We start from the raw sequence: 24,510 nt of genomic DNA on the forward strand, positions 1-24,510 counted from the left end.
TAGTTTCATATATGAAAAGAAATTAGATGAAAATCTACATTCAAGAAAGAACATCGAGCTTTTATCTCACTAGGTATGTGGTCAGTTACTTCCTGCCGCAAAACTTTACTACAACTTTGAATGAGTTTGCAATATAACCATTGCATTTGCACATTGTTTATTGTATTGTTTATCCTAACCTCCGTCCTGAAAATTTCCTGGTCCAACAATAGTTTGGTTTCCACTTGCTCATTATCCCCTTTTGAATCTGAGTTCTTTGACGGGCTAGTATGACATATGCATTACACCTAGATGCAGATATAAAAACCCAAACCCCTGGGTCCTGATCCCGCGTCCCTCTCAGACTTGCTATATTGTTTTCTGTGCAACCTGAAGCCAAGAAACTTGATTGATTGATAGCCAGTTTGCAGCTGCTTGGATTTGCTACCGGTAGAGATCAATTCTAGGTGATGGCCATGGAGGAGCCTCCACAGCTGTTCCTGTGTCCCATCTCCATGGAGCTCATGGAGGACCCCGTCACGGTGTCCACTGGCGTCACGTACGACCGCCGCAGCATCGAGCGGTGGTTCTTCAGGTACGGCAAGACGACGTGCCCGGCCACCATGCAGCGGCTGACTTCCTTCGACCTCACGCCCAACCACACTCTCAAGCGCGTCATCTCCTCCTGGCTGAACTGCGCCTCGTCGTCGGCGTCGAGCACTCCGTCGTGTAACAAGCTAGAGCGGGAAAAGCTGCCGTCGGTGCTCGCCGGCATTGAGGACACGCCGTTCAAGGTGACCGCGCTCAAGAACCTCAAGTCCTGCATGGCGGGAGACGAGGCGGCGCAGGAGGACTTCGTCGCCGGCGGCGGCATTCAGGTGCTCGGCCGCGTCATGACGCAGGCGCTGGCCGAGAGCGGGGCCGGTGGGGACTTCTCGGCGTTCCGGACGTGCGAGGAGGCAGGCGCCGTGCTCGCCACGCTCCCGCTCTCCGACGACGCGTCTGTGGAGCTCCTGCTCAAGCCGGAGTGCATGGGGCCCGTGGTCGCGCTGGTGCAGCGCGGCAGCGCTGAGGCGAGGCTGCACGCGATGTTCATCCTCACCAAGATCTCCAGCGCCAGCGCCGATCATGACTGGACCGCCGGCGTCGACGTCGAATATTTGGTCAAGTCCCTCCTTGAGCTCCTGTCCGACGGAGCCCCCGCGAAGCTGAGTTCGCGCGCCCTCGACGTGCTCCTCGACGTCACGGCGCGCTCCCGCGGCGCGCGGCGCGCCAAGGCCGTGGAGCTGGGCGCGGTTTGCGTGCTCGTGGAGCTCCTCCCCGACGCCGATCGCCACGTCGCCGAGCGTGTGCTCCTCCTCCTAAAGTGCCTGTGCAAGTGCCCCGAGGGCCGGCTCGCCTTTGCTGACCACGGCCTGGCTGTATCCGCCGTGGCGCGGACGATGCTGCGCGTGTCGGGCCTCGCCACCAGACTGGCCGTCAGCGGGCTGTGTCTTGTGGCGTGCACTGTGGCCCCCGCGGAGAGGGTGCTGGACGACATGATGATGAGCGGCGGCGTGGCGAAGCTGCTTGCGCTGCTGCAGGTGGAGAGCTCGCCGTCGACCAAGGAGAAGGCGGCGAGGATGCTGAGGGTGCACGGCGCGTTCTGGAGGCAGTACCCGTGCTTCCCCACCGACCTCAGGGACTACCTGAAATTTCTCAATTGATCTTCCGAATCAAATATTCATCCTGCACTGCAAAAAGTGTAGAGATTCCGAATGCTTTGAACATTACTACATGCATTTTGTGTACAGTTTAAACACTAAATTGTTTGGGTTTTGATCCATCCATGATCTGTAGTTCTGGATACAGTTCAACATTTGTATGTATGACATTGACATCATTTCCTGAGGCTCAAAAGGAACTGGTGAGGGACGACAAGAGTCTATATTTGTAATTTTTTAAAACAAACGTATGTATTTACATTTTTTGATTTTTTTTAAAAAATAAAAAATAAAAAATCGCTCAAAATTTCTCTTTCCCTTTTAGAGGAACCATTCGCCAATTTATTGCTGGGTAGACGGCCCAGCTCAAAGCTTCAACAAAGGAGTAGAGGCGTACAGCGATCCATAGTGGGCAGAAACTGGACCCAGACAGATCCTTTCCAGGCCATAAATTGCTCACACTTTTCCAGGCCGGTCCATCCTATTCTGGCGTGTCGCGGGTAAGGCGAAAAAATCCCGTTTGGCGGGTACTCTCTTCCTTCCCGGGCACTTCGAATTCTGATTTTTCGAGAACCCAACTAGTGAAACGCGGAGATCTTCGTCACCAAGCCGCACCAACCCGACCAGCTCGCGCTCTCGTCTCCCTTACCGAATCCCGCCTCCGCTCCGCCATGGCCGACAACCCCGGCGAAGCTGCCGGCCAATGCAAGGTACGCTTCATGGGGCGTCCCTCTCCTCTGAATCTGATCCCCGACCCTTGCTTCATCGCCGTTCTGTCCAAGTACACTACTCGCCGTAGAAATCGTTCCTCCAGGCCGCTCGCTCACCCTCGTTTGCCGTTCTTGCAGGTGCACGGGTGCAGCTCGTACCCCCTGTCATTCCCTTCTCGTGCGTTCCCCTCCACGGCTCCACCCCTCGCGAATTTTTCCGTTTTCTTGATCCGTCAAGTTTGGATCTTGGGCATGTGCTGATGCTCTTTTTCGTTTTTTTCTCCCTTCTTCAGAGCCGCCGGACATCAATAACTGGTTTTCGAGCTACGAGTACGAGTCGCGGGGGGCTCCGGAGCTGGTTGCTGATGCTGCCGGCGAGGACGGCAGCGAGACCCAAGACCCACTCGAGGTAAAAAAATTTAATCAGATCCTAAATATGTTGATTTCTCAGAAAAAAAAAAGATAATTTTGTCACATGTTTTGCTACATATCTTTGTACCAATTGGATCACCTAACTATTTTGGGATCCACTGCCCTGTCCCCAGCATTCGTTATTAAAACATGTCCCTCGGGATGCTGGTGTTGCTTTGAGTGAGAATTGTTTGGGAGGCCAATCTGAGCCTGAACTTTTTGCCGGAAAATATTTGGTTCCGGTTGATGGTGGTGCGGTGAAGCCGGCCCCCAAAAGGAAGCAAATCCTGCGGGCGTTGTTCGGAGCGGGTTTTCTTGACAATGATCAGGAGGCTACTGAAACCGAAAGTCAGGTGGTGTTGCCTGTGCAAAGAAATGCACTAGAGCCTCTGTTGCATTGCAATGCGATGGGATTACCTGATGATAAACTAAGCCACGAAGGTGTAATCGAACACAGCAAGGTGCAGGTGGATTGCAATGGTATTAGTTCAGTTGACACTCAAGAAAGCACCCCGGCAGATCAGGAGGTTGGGTACAGTAAATTTCCAGTTGATTGTGATGGCACAAGTTTAGCTGATATCGGAAAACACTTCCCAGAAGATGGCAGTGACCGCATCAAACTGCCTGCTAATTTTGAAGGTACAAATCTAGTTGCCACTGAAAGAAGTTCCCAAGATGGTATCGACCACAACATACTTCCTGTTAGTCATAACAGTATCAGTTTAACTGACACTGAAGACAAGTCTCCAGCAGAAGAAACTGGCCGCTGCAAGCCTGCATTGAATGATAAAGATCCGGAAAAAAGAGTTGCATCCGATGGTTTTGTTGCCGTCAAGCGAAAGGACAAGCCAACGGAGGAATACAAGATAAACCAAATTCCTAAGCACCCAATGGGAAGGGAGAAGGGAATATTGCAAGAGAACTGTAGCATTGTGGAACAGAAGGTTTTAGTCCAAGGGCACACTAGAAGACCCTTGACAGATAGAACCAAAATTTCAGAAGTAGCAGCAGCTCCAGCGCCTGAGCTCTGCGGAAAATGGAAATGCCCTCGCAAAGGCAATCCCTATGTTGGTCCTCCACTGAAGCAGCTTCGGTTGGAACAATGGGTCCGCCGAGTAAATTGACACTTCAATATTGCTAGCTTGTTGAGAGTATGCATCATCAGGTTGAAGCCCAGAGTTGTTGCTTGGCAGCCAGGACCATGTAGAAGTGCATGTCACCCAATGGATCCTTTATACCTGTCGCTACCGCTATGTTTGTTTTCTTAGCTATCTTGTGCTACTCCATCTCGGGTTTTTCTTAGCACAATGCATCTTCAGGGGACTGAATTGAGACAAAGTTTACGACGGGTGTAAAATTATGTGAATGTTTTGATGCTTTGCGAATATTTCAGCTGCTGGGAAACTGCTGCTCCAAGCCTCCAACTCTAAGTAGTTGATCCATCAAACAGTCGCGTGTACCGATGAGTGAAACCGAACGTAGTGACGATGATTGGGTCTGTAAAAAGGGTAGTTTAGGCCCTTCAATTGGCCCCTTATCCAAATGTAAGATTGATCAGCCCAAAATTGAACGAGTCGTGTGCTGTGTATGTTATCAATGTTGTATGCATATCGGCTTAAAAGATTTCTAAACATTTATTTTGTTTCATGACTCAGATGTGGTACTTTGTTATGTTACTCAAAGATATCTTCTACACATTTATTTTTTCCTTTATGACTTAGATTTGGAAGATTCATGAAAATTAATTTATATTCAGACTCAGTATAAATAGGAGTATGTAGCGCAAGGATGGTATGCACAAGGATCAATATCCACCCTTTGCAACATAATAGAAACCAAATAGTTGGTCCTAGTAACATGATGGCTATAAAATTAATTCTTCAGCTTTTGGTCTTGGTTTTTGTTTTTAGCATGTTTACAACACATCGAGCTTTGGGTGAGGAAGATTGTTACCATGAGAAAGAATGGGCTACGCACAAATGCAGTATAACCATTGCAAAAAAAAAAACAACCCATATTACATTCCTCCAAAAAAACTCTTGTCGTATCGCTTGTAATGAATCTCTTATGGATTGTGTCTGTCGTAGCATGACTGCTGATGATGAGAAAACAATAAGCATGGTTAAGCCTATTTTTCTTTCAGGAGATTCAGCCAATCCGGTGACAGTGAGAACCAAATGCGGAAGTAAGTACCTTATACTATTTTTCTAAAATTGTGGTACTATTATGTCCTTATCAAGTAGGAAATGCAGAGACGGTTTTTTCACATCCTCACTCAAGTATTGTGGATAGAGTATGATATGAAGTTCGTTTTTCAGGTATGACTGTTACACCTAAACCAGACTTATTGCATTACTACCACATCACCGGCATATACATGAGAGTTCATGAAGGGAAGCGAACCAAGGAAGGAAATAACCATGAAAGAATAAATATGTGTGTAGCTGGCTTTTGCTTCTATATCATGTCTCTAGTCATGGAAAGTTATCCAGAATAACAAAAATGTCACAAAGTATTCACCCATGAATGCTCCGACGTCTCTCTACTAGCTCTGCGCATGGAGCGCTGCTCATGCCACACACATACTCGCCAGCTCGGGCACCGGCCACTGTGTTGCTCCATGGAGCCTACATGCCTGCGTCCTGCCTCTCGGTCCAGCTCCATTACGCCACCACCATACACTGCGACGAGGGTTGCTTGTGAGCCACCGCGTTTGCGCTACCAAACTAGCTTCCCGTACCAGTGGACTCGACAACTCAAACGAAAATATACGTACTCGCCACACACGAAGCCCAAGAATTAAGAATCACACCATCCAAATATCAAAACGCCCAAGAATTATTCACGTCTCTTCACCCATATGGTGGTTGTTGTCAGCGATGAACATGTGCTGGATCCCATTTGCGCCTGTACAAGGTAGTTAGGATCCTCTTTTGTGCGTAGGGAAGGGTGGTAGAGGTGCAAATTTGTGAATTTAAAGTTTCACTAATAATACTATTTTTAGATGGATAAAATTTATAAAAAATAGTGTAATTGATTGAAAAAAAGGTCGGTGGATATCTTAGGTTAACTAATTTGCATCCTAGATGGTGGCAAGATATTATTTGACGGTTACCGGTCCTGGGCGCTTGTTTGGACGTGCCTGTGTCCTGTGAGCCGACCTGGTGCACAATACCAGTCGTTTGTTGTGCTAGGTTAAGTCTGTTGCACCTATATACATCTAGTAGGTTGCCTCCAGTTGTATTCTCCTGACCAAGATTTAGAGCAATCATAAAGATCAAATTACCGCAGCTACTATTTATATGGCCCCACATAGGTGTACATACATATATATGAATATGTATGCATATGTGTATATGTATATGTACACATACATATATGTGTACATATATACTTATATGTACGTGTAAGTATACATATATGTATACATATACATTTTTTTTTTTAAAATCCAGAAAATAGCGAAAGTAATAATAGTTATATTGATAAATCGGCTGAAATAATCTAAAATGTACACAAAAATATCTAAAACTCAAAAAAAATAAAACAAATTTAGTTAGGTTCGTATTACCGTCGTCTACATATTAAAATTATATGCATGAAAGTTCTATTATTTTTCTCATAATTAAATGAATGTATTAAATATTGATAATTTGATAAATAAATATTGAGATTCCCAAAATGAGTGAACTCGATTTTTTAGTCTTCTTTTGTCATGCTCAGTCCAATAAAAAATGAGCTTGGTGTAGATGCGCCAATCTGCCTAGTAAGGTCTGATCGGCAACAACCCAATGATCCGAAATACTTCTTTAAATGTATAGACGCCCAAGCCTCAATTTGCCTATATACTGTAGATAGTTCAAACTAACAAAATTTAGAATTATATTTCTAGTCTTTATTTGGCAGGGCTCTGACTAGCTCTCAGCTTCATATAAGATCTTAAGTTTATAAGTTAAGATAAAGTGATTTAAGTCTCTATTAGACTAAAAATAAAAATAAAATGACTCACTGAACATCATTGGTATACCCATAGCTTCAAGAATTCTTAAGCAAACAAGCCCTAATAGTGCAGGCAAATGGGCCTGTTTGAGGCCAAATTACTGATATCACGTACGACTGGTCTATACGACCAGCTTATGACTTGAATGGGGCGTACGCTAGTAGTATAGACTAGATGTACATAGCAGTACTCATCGAAAAAGAGCACAAGGTCCTCAATCCTACTCCTTCACTCAGATTGCTTGTGACGTTAACCAGCTCACTTCCAACTGTGGATGAGAAAATTTCGGCTATATTTACAAGCCGCCAAGACAAACGAAACAAAAGTCGCTCTTGCTTTCAGTCTAAACCCTAAAAACAAAACGAGATGTGATACAAATGTTGGCATCACTATTAACTAGTACACGCTGGTGTAAGCAGAGATAATTTCTTGCCTGACATTAAATGTTACTGTTTTCTTTATGTACCATCCAAAATTCTGTGTTCCCTTTAGTGTCATCGGATAACTTTTTGTCGACTTACATGCCATTACCGTTAGTTCAGTTAGGCCCAGCCGCGTTAAGTCCAAAAAAAATGTTACATTTTTGTCAAAATACCATTTTTACCCTCATAGAACCAATGGCCCACCTGTCATCTTGCCCACTCTCTTTCCCCTCTCTCACGCTGAAACCAATCCAAGCATTACCCATTTAGATGGAGGGAAGATCCAATCAAACCCAAAGGAAACTAATTAAACCGAATCGAACCGAACCAAACCAAATCAATAAAAGATCCTTCTCTCATCCCTGCTCATTGCAATCAGACATTCAGACCACACAAAACCAAATAAAATTGAGTTTTAATGATGAGCAGGAGGTGGGAAATTCAGAAGATGGATGCGGACAATTTTTCTTCAATCGGTCATCACCCTCACGCTTGCCGCTTGCTTCCCCATAGAGTGATGAGTTGCAGGCACATGTTGGTGCTCCTAGCCCGCCACCTTCGATGCGGTGCGCAGACGGATCAAGAAAACCTTAGACAGAGGGAGGGAGGGAGGTTATCGTCCTCAATACGGAAGGTGACGAGATGAGAGGTGGATAGGATGGCGAAATAGATCGAAGGAGCAGGTTAGAGCCCAGCTCGAGAGGTAGCCTCCTGGTCTTGGCCTCTTAGTCTAGATCTGGCTTCCTCCAGCGTTTCATTTTGTTTTAGGTCAAGGAAGAAGAAAAAAAGAACAGGTGAGGAAGAAGATGGGGTGATGGTAAAACAGTCTTGTGCATCTCAGTTAACAGGTCATAGCTGGAAGTGGCACGAAGGGAAGATAAAAACTAAATGGGTGGCACACTAGGGAACAAAAAAATTTCAATGGCAGATGGAGAATTTTGCTAAGATTCGATGGCATGTTGGGAATTATCTCAAATACCAATCCATGGATAAGAAAACGTAGCACTACACTGTGACACAAATAGAAACCAGAAGGCAGGCTGCATAAACTCCTGACAGTGAAGCCACACAGATACAAACTAACAACTGTTACATAATAAGCCAAAGGCATGCACTGGTGCTACTTATTACTCGTGAGCTACTCCTTGACGAGGCTTTCTCTCCTAGCACTCCGGATTTATTGACCGACACTGCCGCTGGAACCGGTGCAGGAAGGCCTGAACCCCTACTCAACTATGTCAACTGCTAACAACGAAGCTGCAACACAGCAGCCATTAGTCGGTCATCATCTTCAGGTCGGGATCGTAGCGGTCTTGGTTCCTGGATAGCGACCAGCCGACTGGTGCATATGAGGAATGCATGGGATGCCCCGTGTTGGTGAATGTGCTGCCGTTAGGTCCCATGGGGCTCCCTGGATCATCAGAGTGCTCGCTTGATGTTCCATCAGACGGAGGACTGGCAGTCGAGGCTGCCCCAAATCCAGCCGTGTGCGGTGGCACAGATGTAGGCTCACGTTTCGGTTGCTCTTCCTTTGTCCTTTTACCTTCAGCAATGAAACTGCCCACCACAACCTGAAAAACAAAAAGGGTAAAAAAATAACAGAAGGCGTTGGAATTCCTATTTGGGCATGTGATACTTCGAAACAAACGGTAAATAGCCATAGATGAATAGAGAACCTGTACGGGTGTCGCTGCCATCAGCATTCCAGCAACACAACCTCCAACTATACGTCCATCACTTCCAGCCAGTGCCACACTCAAACCACCTGTTCTGCTGCGAGTGTCACTATCCTCTGCGAGCAGGAATGAGCCCGACAGAGAGAGTATATCGAAATGTCCCTGTGACAGGTCACCACAAAGCAATTCATATAGTCTGTATGAATAAAATCTGTCACAGCGTTCTAAAAATAACAATAAAATATTGTGGATTGGTTTTGTAGTCTGTTCTCATGGAAGCGCCAATGAACTGTTGCATTATATTAGTTAATTTGCATGGATTGGAGAGCGAGAGCAGATTCAGTATGTCCTTTGAATTTCCCTGTACTATCCTGCCTAGCTGAGATGGAAACTTAAAACTACATAGTAGCCATTTTTGTTCTATCATCAGAAACCAAGTTGACAAAGACTGCAGGTAAAGGGAACAGCAAGAGGAAAGTAACGGAAATATGCAAGTTAAGTGAATCAGTGCAATGCTGTTATTACTAACTTACTACTTAATAAGAATTGTCACTAGAGCACAATGCAATTGAAAAGAGATTGCAGATAGTTCAAAGCCTATCAATGATCAATTACACAGAGATGTTTATTTGAATGCTTTATATGGCAGCAAATATATACTAACAGAAAAACATAGTCATGACTATTGTCTGGCAAAATGTAAGCAAAAAAAGACATCAATCAAACTTCAATTTCAAACCTGTGTGTTATTACATCACAGAAAGACCCAGCAGTAAAACAAAAGCATTGGCGGTGCTCTGAGCAAGTTGAGCCTGAATTTACCTCATATGTCACTATGCCACCAGAAGTTGCTGGTTGACGGAGTGTTGCCGTGCACAGAGAACCATTTGCTGAAATTATACATGTAGTACGTGGGCCTTGTTGTGAAAAAGCCATTATTTTTGACGCGACATCCTGAAAAATAAAAGATGATTCGGTGCACAAAAGTTCATTAGATTGTCTGTGGTCCAATACAAACATCAGGCTCAAGAAACATCCAACCATGTAGCAGCTTGCCACTACAATTATAAACAATCAGGAATATGTGATTGATGCAGCTAGAAAGCAAGCCAAGGTAGAATCGACAAATTCTTATTCAACCGAACAAACATTCTCCTAAATTTGTAATATTATCCTCTGAGCATTGTGATATATGTCCTATACTCATTGATTCAGCAATATGTTGAATAGATGTATACTAAATATCCAGTGATGGCACAAGAACATGGGAAGGCTGACAGCAATTGACAGCAAGACAAAAAGGATAAATGGATAATAAAGTTTAAAATGCTGGAAAGATCAAGCAGCGCAATGTTTTGAGCTTGTACTAGAAGGAAAATGCCACATAACTATCTTCTTAGCTCTCCCATTAAATAATAGGTGATGGTCATAGCTGAATATAAGCCCCGGAGAGTGGCTGTAATTTGTAAACCACAGGGGTAGGCCAAAACATTTCAAAAAAAAAAAAACAGCATATTCGTAAACATTTATCTACTCAATCCTTAGTACAGAATTATTCCCTGAATGTAACTTAGTCACAATGAGACCACAGAAACCACAGAAATATACACATGATAATGTTAGTGTGAAGACAGCAGAGGGGAAGCATGTTTCAAGTACCTCGTTAGGCTTCACAGTTATTATGTGGGGAGTAAACGATGTCCCTGAAGATCCTGAAAAGGAACACAAAACAAGTGAGACAGTGAGTGTTTCAGAAGGATTGCTCCAGGATAGTTTTACGATTCTATGGATTTGGATCCCAATCCCCTGTACTGAACAAGCACTAAATTCGTATATTTTAATTTCAACTCATATAGAAAGGAACTAAACAACCTAAGATAACATTCTAACTATGCAATATGGTGATGAAAAAATTCCAGGTAAAACCAAACTTTTACTGCCTTTATCTGTAGGCAAGGGTAAAAGGCTAGAGGTTATCACAAATTGAGGCATGACAGAATGATACAAGGGAAAAACTATCCATCTTTGGTCGGTATGTGCACATACATAGATTCTTATTAGACAAAGAAAAAAAAAATACAAGCAACCTATGATGAGAAGTTCAATATTCAAAGACCAGGCTCATGTTTGAAGAGATGCTACTTTTCCTGTTTATACTGTACATAATAATTAAGACAATGATTGTACTTTTCCCAAATTATTAAAATGCCTGCACTATCCCGTCCTATTTTTAATTCCTTCAGAATGTGGGGAAACCCTTTAAAAACATTTTTTTGGCACCGTGTCCTTAAATAAAATGTAAAAAAAGTTGCATAGACTAATTCCCGCAATCACGGTAATACACGTCCACCGCCTTGCACTACATTTTCCATTGCTACAAGCCAAGCTAGAGTTAAATAAACACTAACTTTTGAGAATTCAGACATATAAGCAACGGAGAGAGCTGGTGCAGGCTAAATTACCCAGAGCGTCGAGCTGTTTCTTTTTGCCGGATCCAGGGGGGCGCCCTCTGCGCTTCCCGTCGGGGTTGGAGTTGGACCCGCCTCCGCCGGACTGCCCGCCCGCCTCAGTCGCCGTCCCGGCTGCGGGCTTCAGTCCCAAGCCGATGCTCCCGTCTGGGCCATACTTCCTTGGCCTCCCCCTCTTCTTCTTCACGAGCTCCCCACCGCTGCCGCCGCCACCGACACCGGGATGCTGCATGCCCGTTGCGCCGGAATCGGGGCGGTACATGGTCCCCGGCATATCCGCGGGCTTCATGGGCGACGAGGCGCCCGGCGACGCCATGGGGCTGAAGGCGAGCGGCATCCCGTGCATAACATTCGCCGCCGAGCCCGGAGGCATCCCGGGCGGCGCCGCGGCGCCGTACGCGGCGTGCGGCATCATGACGCCGGCGGACTGCGGCGGGGAGCTCACGCGCGGCGGCGCCTGAGGCTGTTGCTGATGCTGCTGGTCACGGCCGTCCATCTCGCGGCGGCGAAACCCTCTCTCCCCGGCCCGAATCCGACGCGCCCCTCGCCTCGCTCACCTGCGCGCCTCGTCGGCAGTTCACATATGCCGTTTGCGGCGGTTCGACGTGACCTCCCTGCGCTCAAAAACCGAACCTGAAATCGAATAAAATACAGGGGAAATGTGGGGAAAGCGGAAGAAAAATCCTGCTGCGCGACAGAAAAATAAATTGGGAGAGAAGTGGAGAGACAGGGGAACCTGATGGGTCGGATCAGATCCAACTGAGGAGAAAACGCGAGATATCGAGTAATAAACCACTGCCTCCTGATGTCTGATGTGACGGTCCGGCTTGACGGAAATAGCCCCGGGTTCGCTGGGCTGGGTTAGCCTAACTCCGCGAGCGAGGAAATGATTAGAATTTTCGTTTTCAAGTCATAAATTTACTATATTAAAAAAAATCTATACCACTCATTATTATAAATTATTTATATCAAATATAATTAATAAATAGTTAAATTTAGAATTAAAAATTATATAAAATTAGCGATATGGTTTGAAAAGTAAAGCATATAAATAAAGAGTGCAGATAAAATAAAATTAATAATAATTAAAATTAAGGTTAGAATAGAAAAAATAATATTGAAATTAATATATCTTGTGATTATCACTTAAGAAAATCAAGACTTTTGTAACATAAAGAAGTGGATCAAGACCTACTACAAGCTTCAAGTAGACACGCGTTGGAGGGGCAGAAAAGAGAAGTCGAGAGATCCCAGAAAAGAGAAGTCGAGAGATCATGTACACAAAGCTGTGTGCCATACGGCCTACTCCTTTTCCACTGCGGGCGCCCAACCCTTGTGCTGCCCGTACAGCCTTGGAGTCGTTCGTAGACACCCTGCGCGCGACCGTGCGTGCGTGACGCGACACAACACAACCCATTGAAAGGCCGGGGCCCATCGACGTCGTGCACGGGAGTACGGTGGGGGTCCTCTCGGGCGCGAGAAAGCACCACCGCACCACGGGCGGGCAGGTGGCAATCGATCCGAATCCCAACCGATCCCCTCCGCGTCACAGTGGCGGGTACGATGCGTCAGCCCGTGTGATTCGTCGTGGGGCTGGGCTCGGCTCGGCTCGGCTCCTGCCGCGGCACGGAGAGGGGCGAGGGTCGCGTCATGTGATGAACGCCGACTCCCGCGGGCCCCTGCCGTGCGCCCACGGCACGATGCGCCTCGGTGTTTCTTCGCCAAACGCACGTGGGAGGCTTCCGGCTTGGTGGTGTACGTGACTCATCGTGAGCCGGACGGCGTCACGAGTCATGTCGATGATGCGCAGAGGCTGTTGGTTGGGCTCCAAGCCTCCGATCGCGGGGCATGTGAATGGGCCGAAATAGTAGCCCGCTCTTTGTGGGCCTACCTTGAATCGATTGGGCTCTTCTTAGAATTATTTCAGTTTCTCGGCTTCACGTCTTCATTTCCTCTGACCTTTCATTTTTCCTGCCGATTCAGTCAGCCTGCACGAAAGCGAGTGAACTTTTCAAGTGTAGTCCGCAATCACAAACCTTCTGTTCCTTCCAAGAGTGGACTTGGAAATGGTCAATTCTTTCGCGTGGGAATACGAACTGGCGCACGAAGTACACTCGAATTATTCAGTTTCCTCCACATTGACCAATTGATCGATCACAACAACTCGACCACTTTGGGGAACCAACTTTTGATGGACCATGAGTTTGGATTGACTAAGCAAAGATCCAATTGAAAACCGCTAGCAAGTAGATCTGAACCTCACTGCTTTCTCAACCATCGCCTGAACCCGTGAACCACCTTCAACAAATCTCCAACAAACACAAACCCCGGCCCGTCTGAAAGCTTCCTGCTCACGCCGCGCGCAGAGCGTCCCGCCATTAACCCCTGCCATATCGCAGCATCCATCTATTGCAATGTTCAACACTGCGTACTAGTAATAGCCACGAGCTAAGGGTGTAGGTGAAGTGTGCAAGACACATCGTCGCAAATCGGCATCGGGATAATGGGAGAGACAGGCACCAAGGTGGAGGTCAAGACGGCCGTGTACAAGGTGCACGTCCACTGCGGGCAGTGCGCGCGCGACATCGAGACGCAGTTCACCGAGTTCAAAGGTGATGCGTGCGTGCTTCTGTGATAGCATGTGCCGTTGGCGCTGCATTTTCTGCTTGAAATGGTGAATGCATAAACAGGAGCATGTATATGATCATCCTGCCACTAACTGTGTACATGATATTGGCACATCTGCAGGGGTCGAAGAGGTGAAGTTGGACGCTGGGGCAGGGAAGGTGACCGTGAAGGGCTTCGGCTTCGACGTCGAGAAGCTCAGGGTGAAAGTCGAGAAGGGCTGCCGGAAGAAGGTCGAGCTGATTCCTCCACCGAAGGACATTATCACCGAGATCAAGACCAAGGAAGAGGTAATTAACCTCAATCTCTGACGATGGCTACATGAGAATTGCTTCTTCTGATTTCCATTTACTACCCCTCCGTCATTTCTTATGTTTGATCTTGGTCATACAGGTGCTGAAGGTCATAACAGTAAAGGTTCCGTTGCATTGCCCCGAGTGTGCAGTCAGGGTCAAAGAGATTCTGCTTGAGCACAAGAGTAATCTCTCTCTGACAGTTGTTCCCTCGATCCGACCAGAGTTGTATATGCTAATTTATACACGTAGCTCTGATTGCCCTCCCGTAACTGACATGTGTTCGAATGCTGGTCATATACAGGTATCTACGAGGCCAAGACGGACCTCGGAAAGAACACGTGCGTCGTCGAGGGCGTCATCAACGAGGAGAAGCTCGTCGAGTACATCTACCAGAGGACGCGCAAGCACGGCTCCATCGACAAGGTCGAAACGAAGGTGATCATCAAGGAGGAGAAGGTCGAGGTGAAGAAAGAGAAGGAGAAGTTGGGGAAGAAGAAGGAGATCGTGAAGGAGGTTGTCGAGGCCGTCAAGGAGAAGGTCACGGAGGTTGTCGCCCCCTACTTCATCCCCTGCACGCACCCGCACTTCGTCGACTACTCGCACCCGTGGCACCGCCGCGGCGGCCACTGCTCGCCTTACCCGTACTATGGTGACGGCTGCGGGAACCCGTATTATGGTGTCAGCTACACGCACTCCGAGCTCACAGGCTACCATGACACAGCGTTCTTGCATTGCGCACACCCCAATGAGTTCATCAGCGACGAGAACCCGTATGCGTGCTCTGTGATGTAGATTATTGGCAGGTGAATTCATGTCGAATGATGTTACAATATTTAACAATAAGAACAGTACCAATGGCTAGCTTAAAATTTGCTCCAGTTCAGAATCGTTTAGCTTGCATGCATTATGTATGGTCGTATGCTCCAAAACTTGGTCGTCCAACTAAATCTTTCAGGCTTTCAGGATCAAATGTTTTACTGGCTGGCACCCACAAAATGTGTAATTAAGCACGCCTTAATGAGAAATGCTTGGATACTGAACCAGATCCTATCAGTACAATTTGACAATTAATTACCCCCTGCGCATTGAGTTCACTGCAACATTTCATAGGATAATGGAACTAACTTTGTCTAGTTTGATCGATTAAATATACCAAACTGATGAAAGCATGCAATCAACATGCTCCGGCTTGGGCTAATGACCGCTAAATTAATGGAGCATATCGTAGTTGGATGTTGATCCAAGGGCATAGAATGGTGATAAAAATAAGTTGGTTTGAACAAAACTACAAGAACCAAGAACAGAGCTGTTGTTACAGCGAAGGAAACTCGTGACTATTTTTTGTTAAGCGTTTTACTACTCAATTCATGCACATGTGCTAAACAAATGTGTTCAGGTAGTTCAATCTATTTGATTAAAAAAGAAACTGTTTGTCAATAGATATATGTGCATCAGGGGAACCACTTGATAACAAGAACGATTATCAAGCACGAATATGCAAAGAGAGAGCATATGAACAATACCAACAGACAACTAAATGGACAGTTAAATAAAGGATCAAAACAATGATATTGGAGTTTGCGGATATTAAATTTATTTCTGGAATTAAGTGATTAGTGGTTAGTCCTCTATATTTTTAAGTTGTTTCATAAAGTGCAGTTCATGCAATAGAAAGCATAGATGCATATATAAACTGAAACTAGAACTAATTAAATATCATTTCTCATCGAATATGATCGCCGCACGCTCTTAAATTAAGTTTTCTTCGTTCAAATCAAATTAATCTCTACAAATCTCGCTTACATTCATAGAAACCTTCATGTTCTTTGGTTCCTAGATGCTTGTTTATTTCTCACTAAACAGTGTAACCAACTGTAAATTCAACACAAGAACTGTAATAATTGGGTGCACTTAATTAATTCTAAGAATTCCTTCTAATTAAGGAATGAAAATCTCAATCAACAATTGAATATGAAAAAAAAATGTGACTATATGTTACACAATAACACTTGAACATGTTCTTTGAAAACAAGCCGAAGCTTGCAAAGGTGGTAGATACCACCAAATTCTATATAAATGATGTAGAGTAGGATCTAAGCTAGCCATGAAACACTACTCGTAAGCTCTGAACAGCGATGCAGATAACATGTAGTCAATGGAAACCTTAGGGATCTTTGAACATCGTCCAAGTCCCAAGAACTTAGGGAAACTCTAGCTCTAGTAGTTTCTTTTTCTTTCGACAAGCATCTTGCAATCTATGAGGGTTCCCCATGAAAGACAAGAAAGAACAAGGACAGAATAGACAGCCAGGTGGTGACTTATGAGGGTTCCCCATGAGATTTCTTTAATTTGCGAGAGGCAATTACTAGCTGAGTAGCTGCTCTGTGATCTTTAAACAATGGCAAAGCGTGCACACGTCTGAGCAGAAAATTGTGTGATAACTTGTGACGAAGCAGTTCCCAAACTCCCAAACAAATTTACAACCAGAAGAAGCTGATGATACACGATTGTGTTTGCCCAGCCGAACTCCAGAAATAGCGCACTACACACGCAGCACCAATTGCCGTTGCACACACAGGTTGCTAACATAACACATTTGTATAACTCAAAAAACAATTGCCCAAAAGAATGCACAACACATCTACATGATGCATGATAAAGTAAGAACTGACAGCTTAAGCCACTAGAATACGCCAACTTTCATTTTCTCTACAATTTGAAGCGAATCTCTCAATTAGAGGAACAAGAACACCCCATGCATAGAAACATCAATTAACACACATACATGCTGGAGAACAAAATAATTAAAGACTACTTATTAAAAGCCAGATTAAAAATTAAGACAAGTTTACACCACAAATTAAGTTTCAAGAGACAAGATAAGAAAAAGGAAAAGAAGGACGAACAAGGAAAACACATAATCAGAGACCGATCGAGCAAACACTACGAAATTGTACAGAGAGATAGAAATAGATAGATAATATCCTTGAATCGTGCAAGCGTGCGTGCGCTAACCTTTTGCAAGCTGTCCCTTGTTCCGTTCATTGCTTTCTTCTTGTCATCTCCTGATCTCTTCACCTCTGAATTACACCCCATGGACTTGTCAGAACGGTGGCCGTGCGCCGGCCCAGCCGTGTCCGTCGGCGCCGGGCGGGAGCTGCGAGCTGGCACCGGCCATGTTGTTGTACGGCAGGTTGAAGAACGGCAGCCCAGCAGCCGACGGGTCGGGAGGGAACGGGCCACCGCCCATTCCTCCTGCGGCATCGGCACCACCGGGCGGCTGCATCTGCAGTCCGGGTGGCGCTGGTGGGGCCTCCTCCTCCTCTAGGGGGAGGCGCTCGTAGGCGACGTTGGCGAAGGACGCGGCGATGACGATGACGGGGCCCGCGGCGTAGAGCGCGCCCACGACGTTCCCGCCGACCACCTGCCCCTGCCCCCCCGCGAGAAAGATGGTGAGGCTGGTGGCGCCGGGGGGAGCCGGAGGCGGGAGGAAGGACCCCGAGAGAGACAGGATCTCGAACCTCCCGTGCAGCGTCACGACGGCGCCCGCGGGCGCCGACGGCTGCCGCAGCGTCACGTTGGTGACCACACCGCTGCCGCTCAGCACGCAGACGCCGCGCTGCCGCCGGCGCGCGTACGTGGAAACGCACTCGAACACATCGCAGCCGCTCCCCACCTCCAGGATGTGGGCGCGCAGCGTGTTCGCGCTCTCCCGCGTGATGATCACCGGCGGCTTCGGCTTGTTCTTCGAACCCGGTGGGCGCCCGCGGGGCCGGCGGGACACCCCGTTCCCACCACCACCCGGGCCATCACCAGGCTGGCCCGAGGAGGACGACCCGCCGTCGTGCTCGCCGTACGGCCTGCCGTTGTTGCTGTTGCCGCCGCCGCCGCCATTGGGGTCGTCGTCCGAGGGCTCCGGCTGTTTGGCGTAGTTGTGCTGCAGCTGGAGGTCGGGGTGGAGCTGGTGGAGCTGGTGCACGTAGCGCGTCGCGGCGGTGCCGAGGTCGAGGCCGGCCATGCTTCTCTGCTAGCTCATGTACTGATGTAGCTTGCTAGCAAAAAAATTTAAAACTAAAAACGCAGGGGAAAAAAGAGAGAAAAATATCAAATTGCAACAGAGTGGTGTTTTGTTTTTAGGTTAAAAGGAAGCGTTGGAAAAGGAAGCAATGATTTTAAAAGAAGGGGATTGTTTATGATTCTACTTGTTTTTAAAAGCTTTTGGTGCAGAAAGAAGCAAACAGAGAAGAAATTAAAAAAACCAAACAAGAGAGTGCTTGCATCGAGTCTAGGAGAGAACACCAACAGGCAACATGAACAGGGAGGGGATGAAGGGGAGGAGAGGGGAGAGGATGAGAGAAAGGCAAGCTACGAGGAGAAGGTGAGGCACATGAAGAAGGGAAAGAGAAGGTTTTGAAAGGTTCTTCCAACCAGTGGTAGGAGGTGCAACACATAAAATAATGAGGGGGAGAGGGAGAGAGTTGGAGAACATATTCTTGTGTATCCTTTGCAGCTACGGACAGGAAGATAAGACTACAACACCGACTGTTGGGTCCCAGTGTATCATCAGGCCCATCCGGCAGTCTCGCAAGTATCCTACATGATGGTGACAGAGGAGGCCTCGGAGAAAGAGAGATGGAGCGGGAGGAAAACTATGATGCAAAAATGTGATGCATGTGATAGCGATGGCTTAGCGTGTTCATTGCAAGATCATGCCAATTAATCATGGTTAAGTCCCCCAACCTGTGGTTTAGGACCACTAATCCAGCTGGGTTTATACGAATCGGTGTGGAGGTTGTTCATGACTACGTTCCCGGGGTCCCACGCCAGCGTGTTCTGCGCTCGGGTCTGTTGCACCACGGTTAGGGTCTAGCCCTCAATGAGGGACTATGCCATTACAATGATATAAGATCATCTCTAATAGAAACTCTAAAAATCTACACTTTATAACACTATTATAGTATTTTTTATTTTTTACATCTCCAACAGACACCATATTTCTTACCTTTCATTACTCTCCTCCTTCCCTCGGACCCACGTGCATACTCAATGCACAGTAACGAGGCATGCTACAGCATGTAGCAAATTTGCCGGCTACTCCATCCCAGCGGCATTACTGTAGCAGCAGAAAAGTTGATTTGGAGTATCTGTTGGAGAGAGATACGGTGTGGAGGGAGAGGCATTTTACTGTAACAGGAAGTAAAAAGTACAGATGCTACCTTTGTTGGAGTTGGCCTAACTCACAAATAATGATGCACTAGCTAACTATATGTGTGTTGCAACGAAAATATAAACATTAGATGTAATAACATTAAACACAAATCCCAAGGTGTGAGATGTGGATGCATCATATGAGTCGAATAATACATCGGGAGCGATACCGTAGTTTGATTTTAGATATGATCTTAAAAAGTTAGCAGGTTATATGCTAATTTTTTTCTAATTTATTTATTTATTTTTATTAGTAAAATAAGTTCTATATCCGTAGTAGTTAATGAGATAAGGATGCTAGAGGATGATGGTGAATGATAAAAATGGTTAAATTATTTGAATTTTAGCGGGTTCTATTAGATAAGATGAGAATAGGGGGAAGAGGTAACGCGAGAAACATGTATGTACCCACATATGATTACGTTTTATAGGTGTCATATAATTGATGAACTGGTATATAACGGTGAGGTCTTTCTCACATATAAGTACGGTGCATCGTCACGAGGATTTTCCATTGCCATATGAGATTGCACTTTCTTCTTCATGATTTACATGTGTAGTTTGTGCACCAAAAATTAAACGCATACAAAGACGACGTAGCCAAGTGGCACATAAATCTAGGACGTCAAATGTTGGGTCCAATAAAGAACTACAGGGCCAAAGGACTTGGAACCTTGCCAAAAAAATTGCGTTCAAATTAACCAAAGGATAGTTAAATTAGCTTAAAGTTGCCAAAGTTTGGTAAGCTAGGCTCCAAACTTTTAACCCTCGTGGGTGTGAAACTAAACAACCTTTAAATTCTTACCTAGTCACATGTAATACTATGGTGGTGTTCATCATTATGGCCTTGTCTTAAACTTCAGCCTCTAGCTATCTAGGTTATTTTAGAAATTAGATCGAGATAGGATGAAAATCGTATATATACTTTTGTTGATTTAGCCTAGCTGGCCATAGATGCTCATGGGGGAATAAAATACACCACTCGTGTGCGCGCGACATGTACTAGTATATGAGATCTATCCAACTCCCTCTAGGATAAATTTTAGTTTCACGAATTGATTGATGCATTTTTAATTGTCCAATTGTTCTTTCTACATATTTTTAGACAAGACGATATAGAATTTGATTGTATGTAGTTTACTTGTAATAAACTATGTCAGGTCAAATGGATGACATTATCCTCGTTCTTAATTTGCTTTTATATGCATTATCTTATCATGATCTTGTAACTGTAACCAGCATGCTGATACTTAATTTCACTAATCACAACATGTGATGACCTGAAAACTTTGGACACTAGACTACTTTTTACCATCTTTTCATGAAACCAATTAACATGAGTAACCACACCAGTTTGCCAAAAGTTTCCCATCTTTTTTAATGATTCCTCGATCTTTTGGAGAGATCTGGTTTATTCGACAAATGCACACACGTAAGTTTTCAAATACACAGAACGTACGTACGCTGAACTTTTCGTTAAACGAAATAGGTTATTATATTATATATGAAGAGAGCAGCAATAGTTTATGTTCTATGTCAAGTTGTGTTAGCTAGTTTCATTGTTTATGTAACTAAAATATACAATCAGCAATCATGTAACTTTATGACAATGAAGGCAGATCGTGCAGCCATTCCTGGTACTAATATATATAATAGACAGCGAAATCTGTGAGCAAAATTAATCTGTTCTTGCAAGCTTATGGCACGAATCTGTTCGTCCATATATATTAGTCTTGTGGTTCTACATGCACTCAATGTTACTATATAGTACCAATAATAGTATCTCAATACTATGTGATCCATATGGATCGTACATTTTAGAGATATAGATTCTAAAGCTTTTTACACCAACTTCCATTAATTTAGTTGCAAGAAAAAGGTAACTAAGCACATATATAAAGGAGAGGGCTAGCTAGGTTACATAATCTATACCACTAGGTTTGGTACATACTTAACATTAGTCTTAAATTAACTGATAGTTCAATAGTTTTGTTTTTAATTTTATTCAGAGTACACGTTTTTCACATTATCTCTACTCAACTTAGGACAATCATACAATTTTTCTACTGGGATAAACAAAATTACTATGCATTATGTTTTTGCAAACTAGGATTTATAACATCTACCATATTGTATTTGATTGATTAGGTCGTTCTTTACCCTGCAAAAAATATATATATTAGGCCTTTCTTTTGCTAGTGTTTTGGTAACTTAAGTTTGTCCATGACATTTCTTTTTCCCAAGTAAGCATGAAACTAGACATCTTCTTCGATTTCACTGACCCGTCCAATAGAATGGAAAACATTAGTTTGACATCTGACATAGGTTGACGGGGATTATTAGTTAATTCACTACGCTAGAATAAGCATTGTTATTGTACTTAAAGAAAAAGAAACGTATCTATTTATGTCATGCAGGTTGCCTGGTCACCACGTTACAGCAGCGTTGATCAAAATCTTGAAAGTTTCAAGCATAGTGAAATACCATATGTCCAACTGTCTATATCTGCTGGAGAAGCTTAGTCAACTCGTATTTGCATTTTCTAGAGAATATGTCAGACCGATATGTATTTACAAATTAATAATGGTGTAGTCGATAGCTACTTGTATGTGCCTCCAATGCTCAAGATTTGAATTTGAGAAAATAACGGCTCAGTCATTGGTACGGTACGTGGTACGTCTAATTTAAACGATCAATTTGGAAGAAACATGAATGGATTACATTAGTACGTTTGTTAGCTGTATGGATTTAAAATGATCAATTTGGAGTATGATTTATCAGGTGTATGGTAGGATGACACTGGTTAGTTTTTTATTTTATTTTTCTTAGAGTTTGTTAGCTGATTTGTGTTACGTACTAGCTAGTACTCTTGCTGTACTTCATGTAGCCAACATCTTTTAACACGATGCGACCGTCAGAGAGTGGTTTTCATGTTTCACCCCTGCTCCTCCTTTACGTCTTTACCCCTCCAACATCAACACAGGGAGCTGCGCTGGACTGCCGGGCTAATCAACGGTCGACAAGTGCCCATACGTGAGCCGAGACAGCGGCGCGCGCTCCGAAAGCAAGCCGGTGCAGCCGAGCCAAGCTTCGGCTCGCCCCACGTGCCCGGTCACGTGCGGTCAAGTGCGGCGGCCGCCAGCCCCGGGCGGTAACTCGGCGTGGCTGTCGGCCATGCATGGCCGGGCAAGGGCAGGAGCTCTCGCCTTTCTCGGGAACGGCCCGCGCCGTGCCCGCTGAGCCCCACCACGCAGCCCCACACTGCATACCCTGCAGCTCGCCATGGGAAGATGGGAGGAAACCCTAACCCTAGGGCCGGGGTGCTCCAAAAGTTAGAGTGATAAGAGGCACTAAGACACAACTTCGATATAATTATGCAGCTTGTGGTCCAATGACAGCACTCTGCATCCTGTGCATCTGAATTTCTCTCTTCAATACGGACTCAGTGACAAAAGATTTATCCATCCTAATTTGTGCTGTTAAGACAGCATGGGGCATAGAACAGCATATTGTTGAGTACTAATTTATGTTGTCGATCTGCTTAATTATCAAATTTCTTTACAGATATTCCTGAGTTGATGAAATGAAAAAGCATGTATGTATGCTACGTACACAATTCTTGGTTAGTACCAAATTAAATTTTTCTAGGATTAGCTGATAAGATACCTCCTCTCTAACTAGCTATCACAAATTAAGTCTAAATATACAAGCAGGGGGAAGATCGAGATCTGTAACAGGACCTCGTACTCTAGGTCACTAACACTGGTAGTAATAAAAATATTGCATGATTTTCTGTTATTGCTTAACAAGTAAGCTCGTGAGGTTAGAAAGATCGATGTATTATTAAACAAGAATCCATTTGGATAAGTCGTAAGTACGTTGCACTGTGTTTTATTTTTTCGCTTCTTCTTCTCAATACTTTCGGGTATCTTAGGTTGTAACCACCACTTTTTAAGGGTACAATTAAAATATACATCGAATCTGTCAATCATAGATTCGTTGTAAATTAAAAACTTGCATTGCTGGTCTCATGCTGTCTTGGGCCAAGGTTTGTACTTAAATTAATCACCTGATTAATCATTAACCATATGTTCACCTTCCACCTTAAGTCACTCTTAATGCTCCACACTACTACAGAATAGCTCTTTACTGTCAATTTTAGAACCGGCAGTACGTAACGGGAAGTGATATTTGAATTGCTAATACTGTCAGCTGTTGTCAATTGGCAATATTGGTATTTTCAAGAAAATAAATAAATATATGAGTCGGCTTGTTTGCCGCTGCCACGCCAACTCGAACTTGCTCCGCCCTCCACAAAAAACACGATGGCACGAATGCCATTGCTACAGAACACGCCAACGAGGTCACGCCTATCCGCTGGCATCCAGACCCCACCTTCAACGCTATTAGCCGCCGCACCACCGATGCCCTTGCGCCGCTGTAATGAAAATGACCCTATTAGATCATGATTGTGATTTTGGTGATTAATGATAATATAGTCATTAGGACTAACATGTTTATCAAGAATATATGTTAGTATGTCTCATGGATGCAATACATCAAGAAGCTACCACAACCGAAATGAAGTTTGATTGAATTAGAGAAATCCCAAGAGAATTAACCTCACTAGAAGGTCCGGTGCTGAGTAATTTGCACTCACCATAGTATTGGAGACCCTTGCCTTGGTAGAGTAGGTTGCAATCCTCCTTAGCGGTAGATTAGACACATTAGATAAACCTAGAGCACATTTAGATAGAAATTGATATAGGTTTATCTAGTGTAGTTTGTAAGCTAATTTGTTTTAGGTTTCTAAGTGTCATAATTCACCCCTCTTAGAACATCACCGTTCCTCACAACCACTCTCCTCCATGCCACCCACTTCGCTCCCTCAGCTTGCTCGCTCTACTCACTGCCCGAGCTGCGTTGACGAGGTGCTCGAGGAACTAGGTGCGATAAGTGGGGGCCAGGGTGTGCTCGCGATTTGCTAACGGTACATGCCTTGCCACCTCTGC

General features: G+C 44.9%; 5 protein-coding genes across 5 annotated transcripts; 3 read left to right on the forward strand and 2 right to left on the reverse strand.

Annotated features, from left to right (window-relative positions):
- Positions 1–45: 45 nt before the first annotated feature.
- On the forward strand, positions 46–2,345 carry LOC133887827 (E3 ubiquitin-protein ligase PUB23-like). Its single transcript, XM_062327810.1, has 2 exons — positions 46–2,182; positions 2,265–2,345. Exon 1 carries the CDS (start codon positions 450–452, stop codon positions 1,683–1,685), a length of 1,236 nt encoding a protein of 411 aa, XP_062183794.1. The 5' UTR covers positions 46–449; the 3' UTR covers positions 1,686–2,182; positions 2,265–2,345.
- LOC133887828 (uncharacterized) lies at positions 2,216–4,440 on the forward strand. The gene is made up of 4 exons (XM_062327811.1): positions 2,216–2,392; positions 2,531–2,570; positions 2,686–2,801; positions 2,938–4,440. The coding sequence occupies exons 1-4, from the start codon at positions 2,354–2,356 to the stop codon at positions 3,925–3,927; spliced, it is 1,185 nt and encodes a 394-aa protein (XP_062183795.1). The 5' UTR covers positions 2,216–2,353; the 3' UTR covers positions 3,928–4,440.
- Positions 4,441–8,182: 3,742 nt separating this feature from the next.
- LOC133888579 (AT-hook motif nuclear-localized protein 10-like) lies at positions 8,183–12,162 on the reverse strand. Its single transcript, XM_062328876.1, has 6 exons — positions 12,106–12,162; positions 11,364–11,983; positions 10,561–10,613; positions 9,724–9,855; positions 8,902–9,063; positions 8,183–8,796 (listed from the first exon to the last, which is right to left on the reverse strand). Exons 2-6 carry the CDS (start codon positions 11,863–11,865, stop codon positions 8,500–8,502), a joined length of 1,146 nt encoding a protein of 381 aa, XP_062184860.1. The 5' UTR covers positions 11,866–11,983; positions 12,106–12,162; the 3' UTR covers positions 8,183–8,499.
- Positions 12,163–13,736: 1,574 nt separating this feature from the next.
- On the forward strand, positions 13,737–15,331 carry LOC133888959 (heavy metal-associated isoprenylated plant protein 4-like). Its single transcript, XM_062329375.1, has 4 exons — positions 13,737–13,981; positions 14,118–14,284; positions 14,388–14,472; positions 14,592–15,331. Exons 1-4 carry the CDS (start codon positions 13,873–13,875, stop codon positions 15,080–15,082), a joined length of 852 nt encoding a protein of 283 aa, XP_062185359.1. The 5' UTR covers positions 13,737–13,872; the 3' UTR covers positions 15,083–15,331.
- Positions 15,332–17,076: 1,745 nt separating this feature from the next.
- On the reverse strand, positions 17,077–18,726 carry LOC133888652 (AT-hook motif nuclear-localized protein 23-like). Its single transcript, XM_062328976.1, has one exon. The coding sequence runs from the start codon at positions 18,306–18,308 to the stop codon at positions 17,394–17,396; it is 915 nt and encodes a 304-aa protein (XP_062184960.1). The 5' UTR covers positions 18,309–18,726; the 3' UTR covers positions 17,077–17,393.
- Between the last annotated feature and the right edge of the window lie 5,784 nt (positions 18,727–24,510).

The sequence above is a fragment of the Phragmites australis genome, chromosome 13, assembly GCF_958298935.1.
Source record: "Phragmites australis chromosome 13, lpPhrAust1.1, whole genome shotgun sequence".
Classification (NCBI taxonomy): domain Eukaryota; kingdom Viridiplantae; phylum Streptophyta; class Magnoliopsida; order Poales; family Poaceae; genus Phragmites; species Phragmites australis.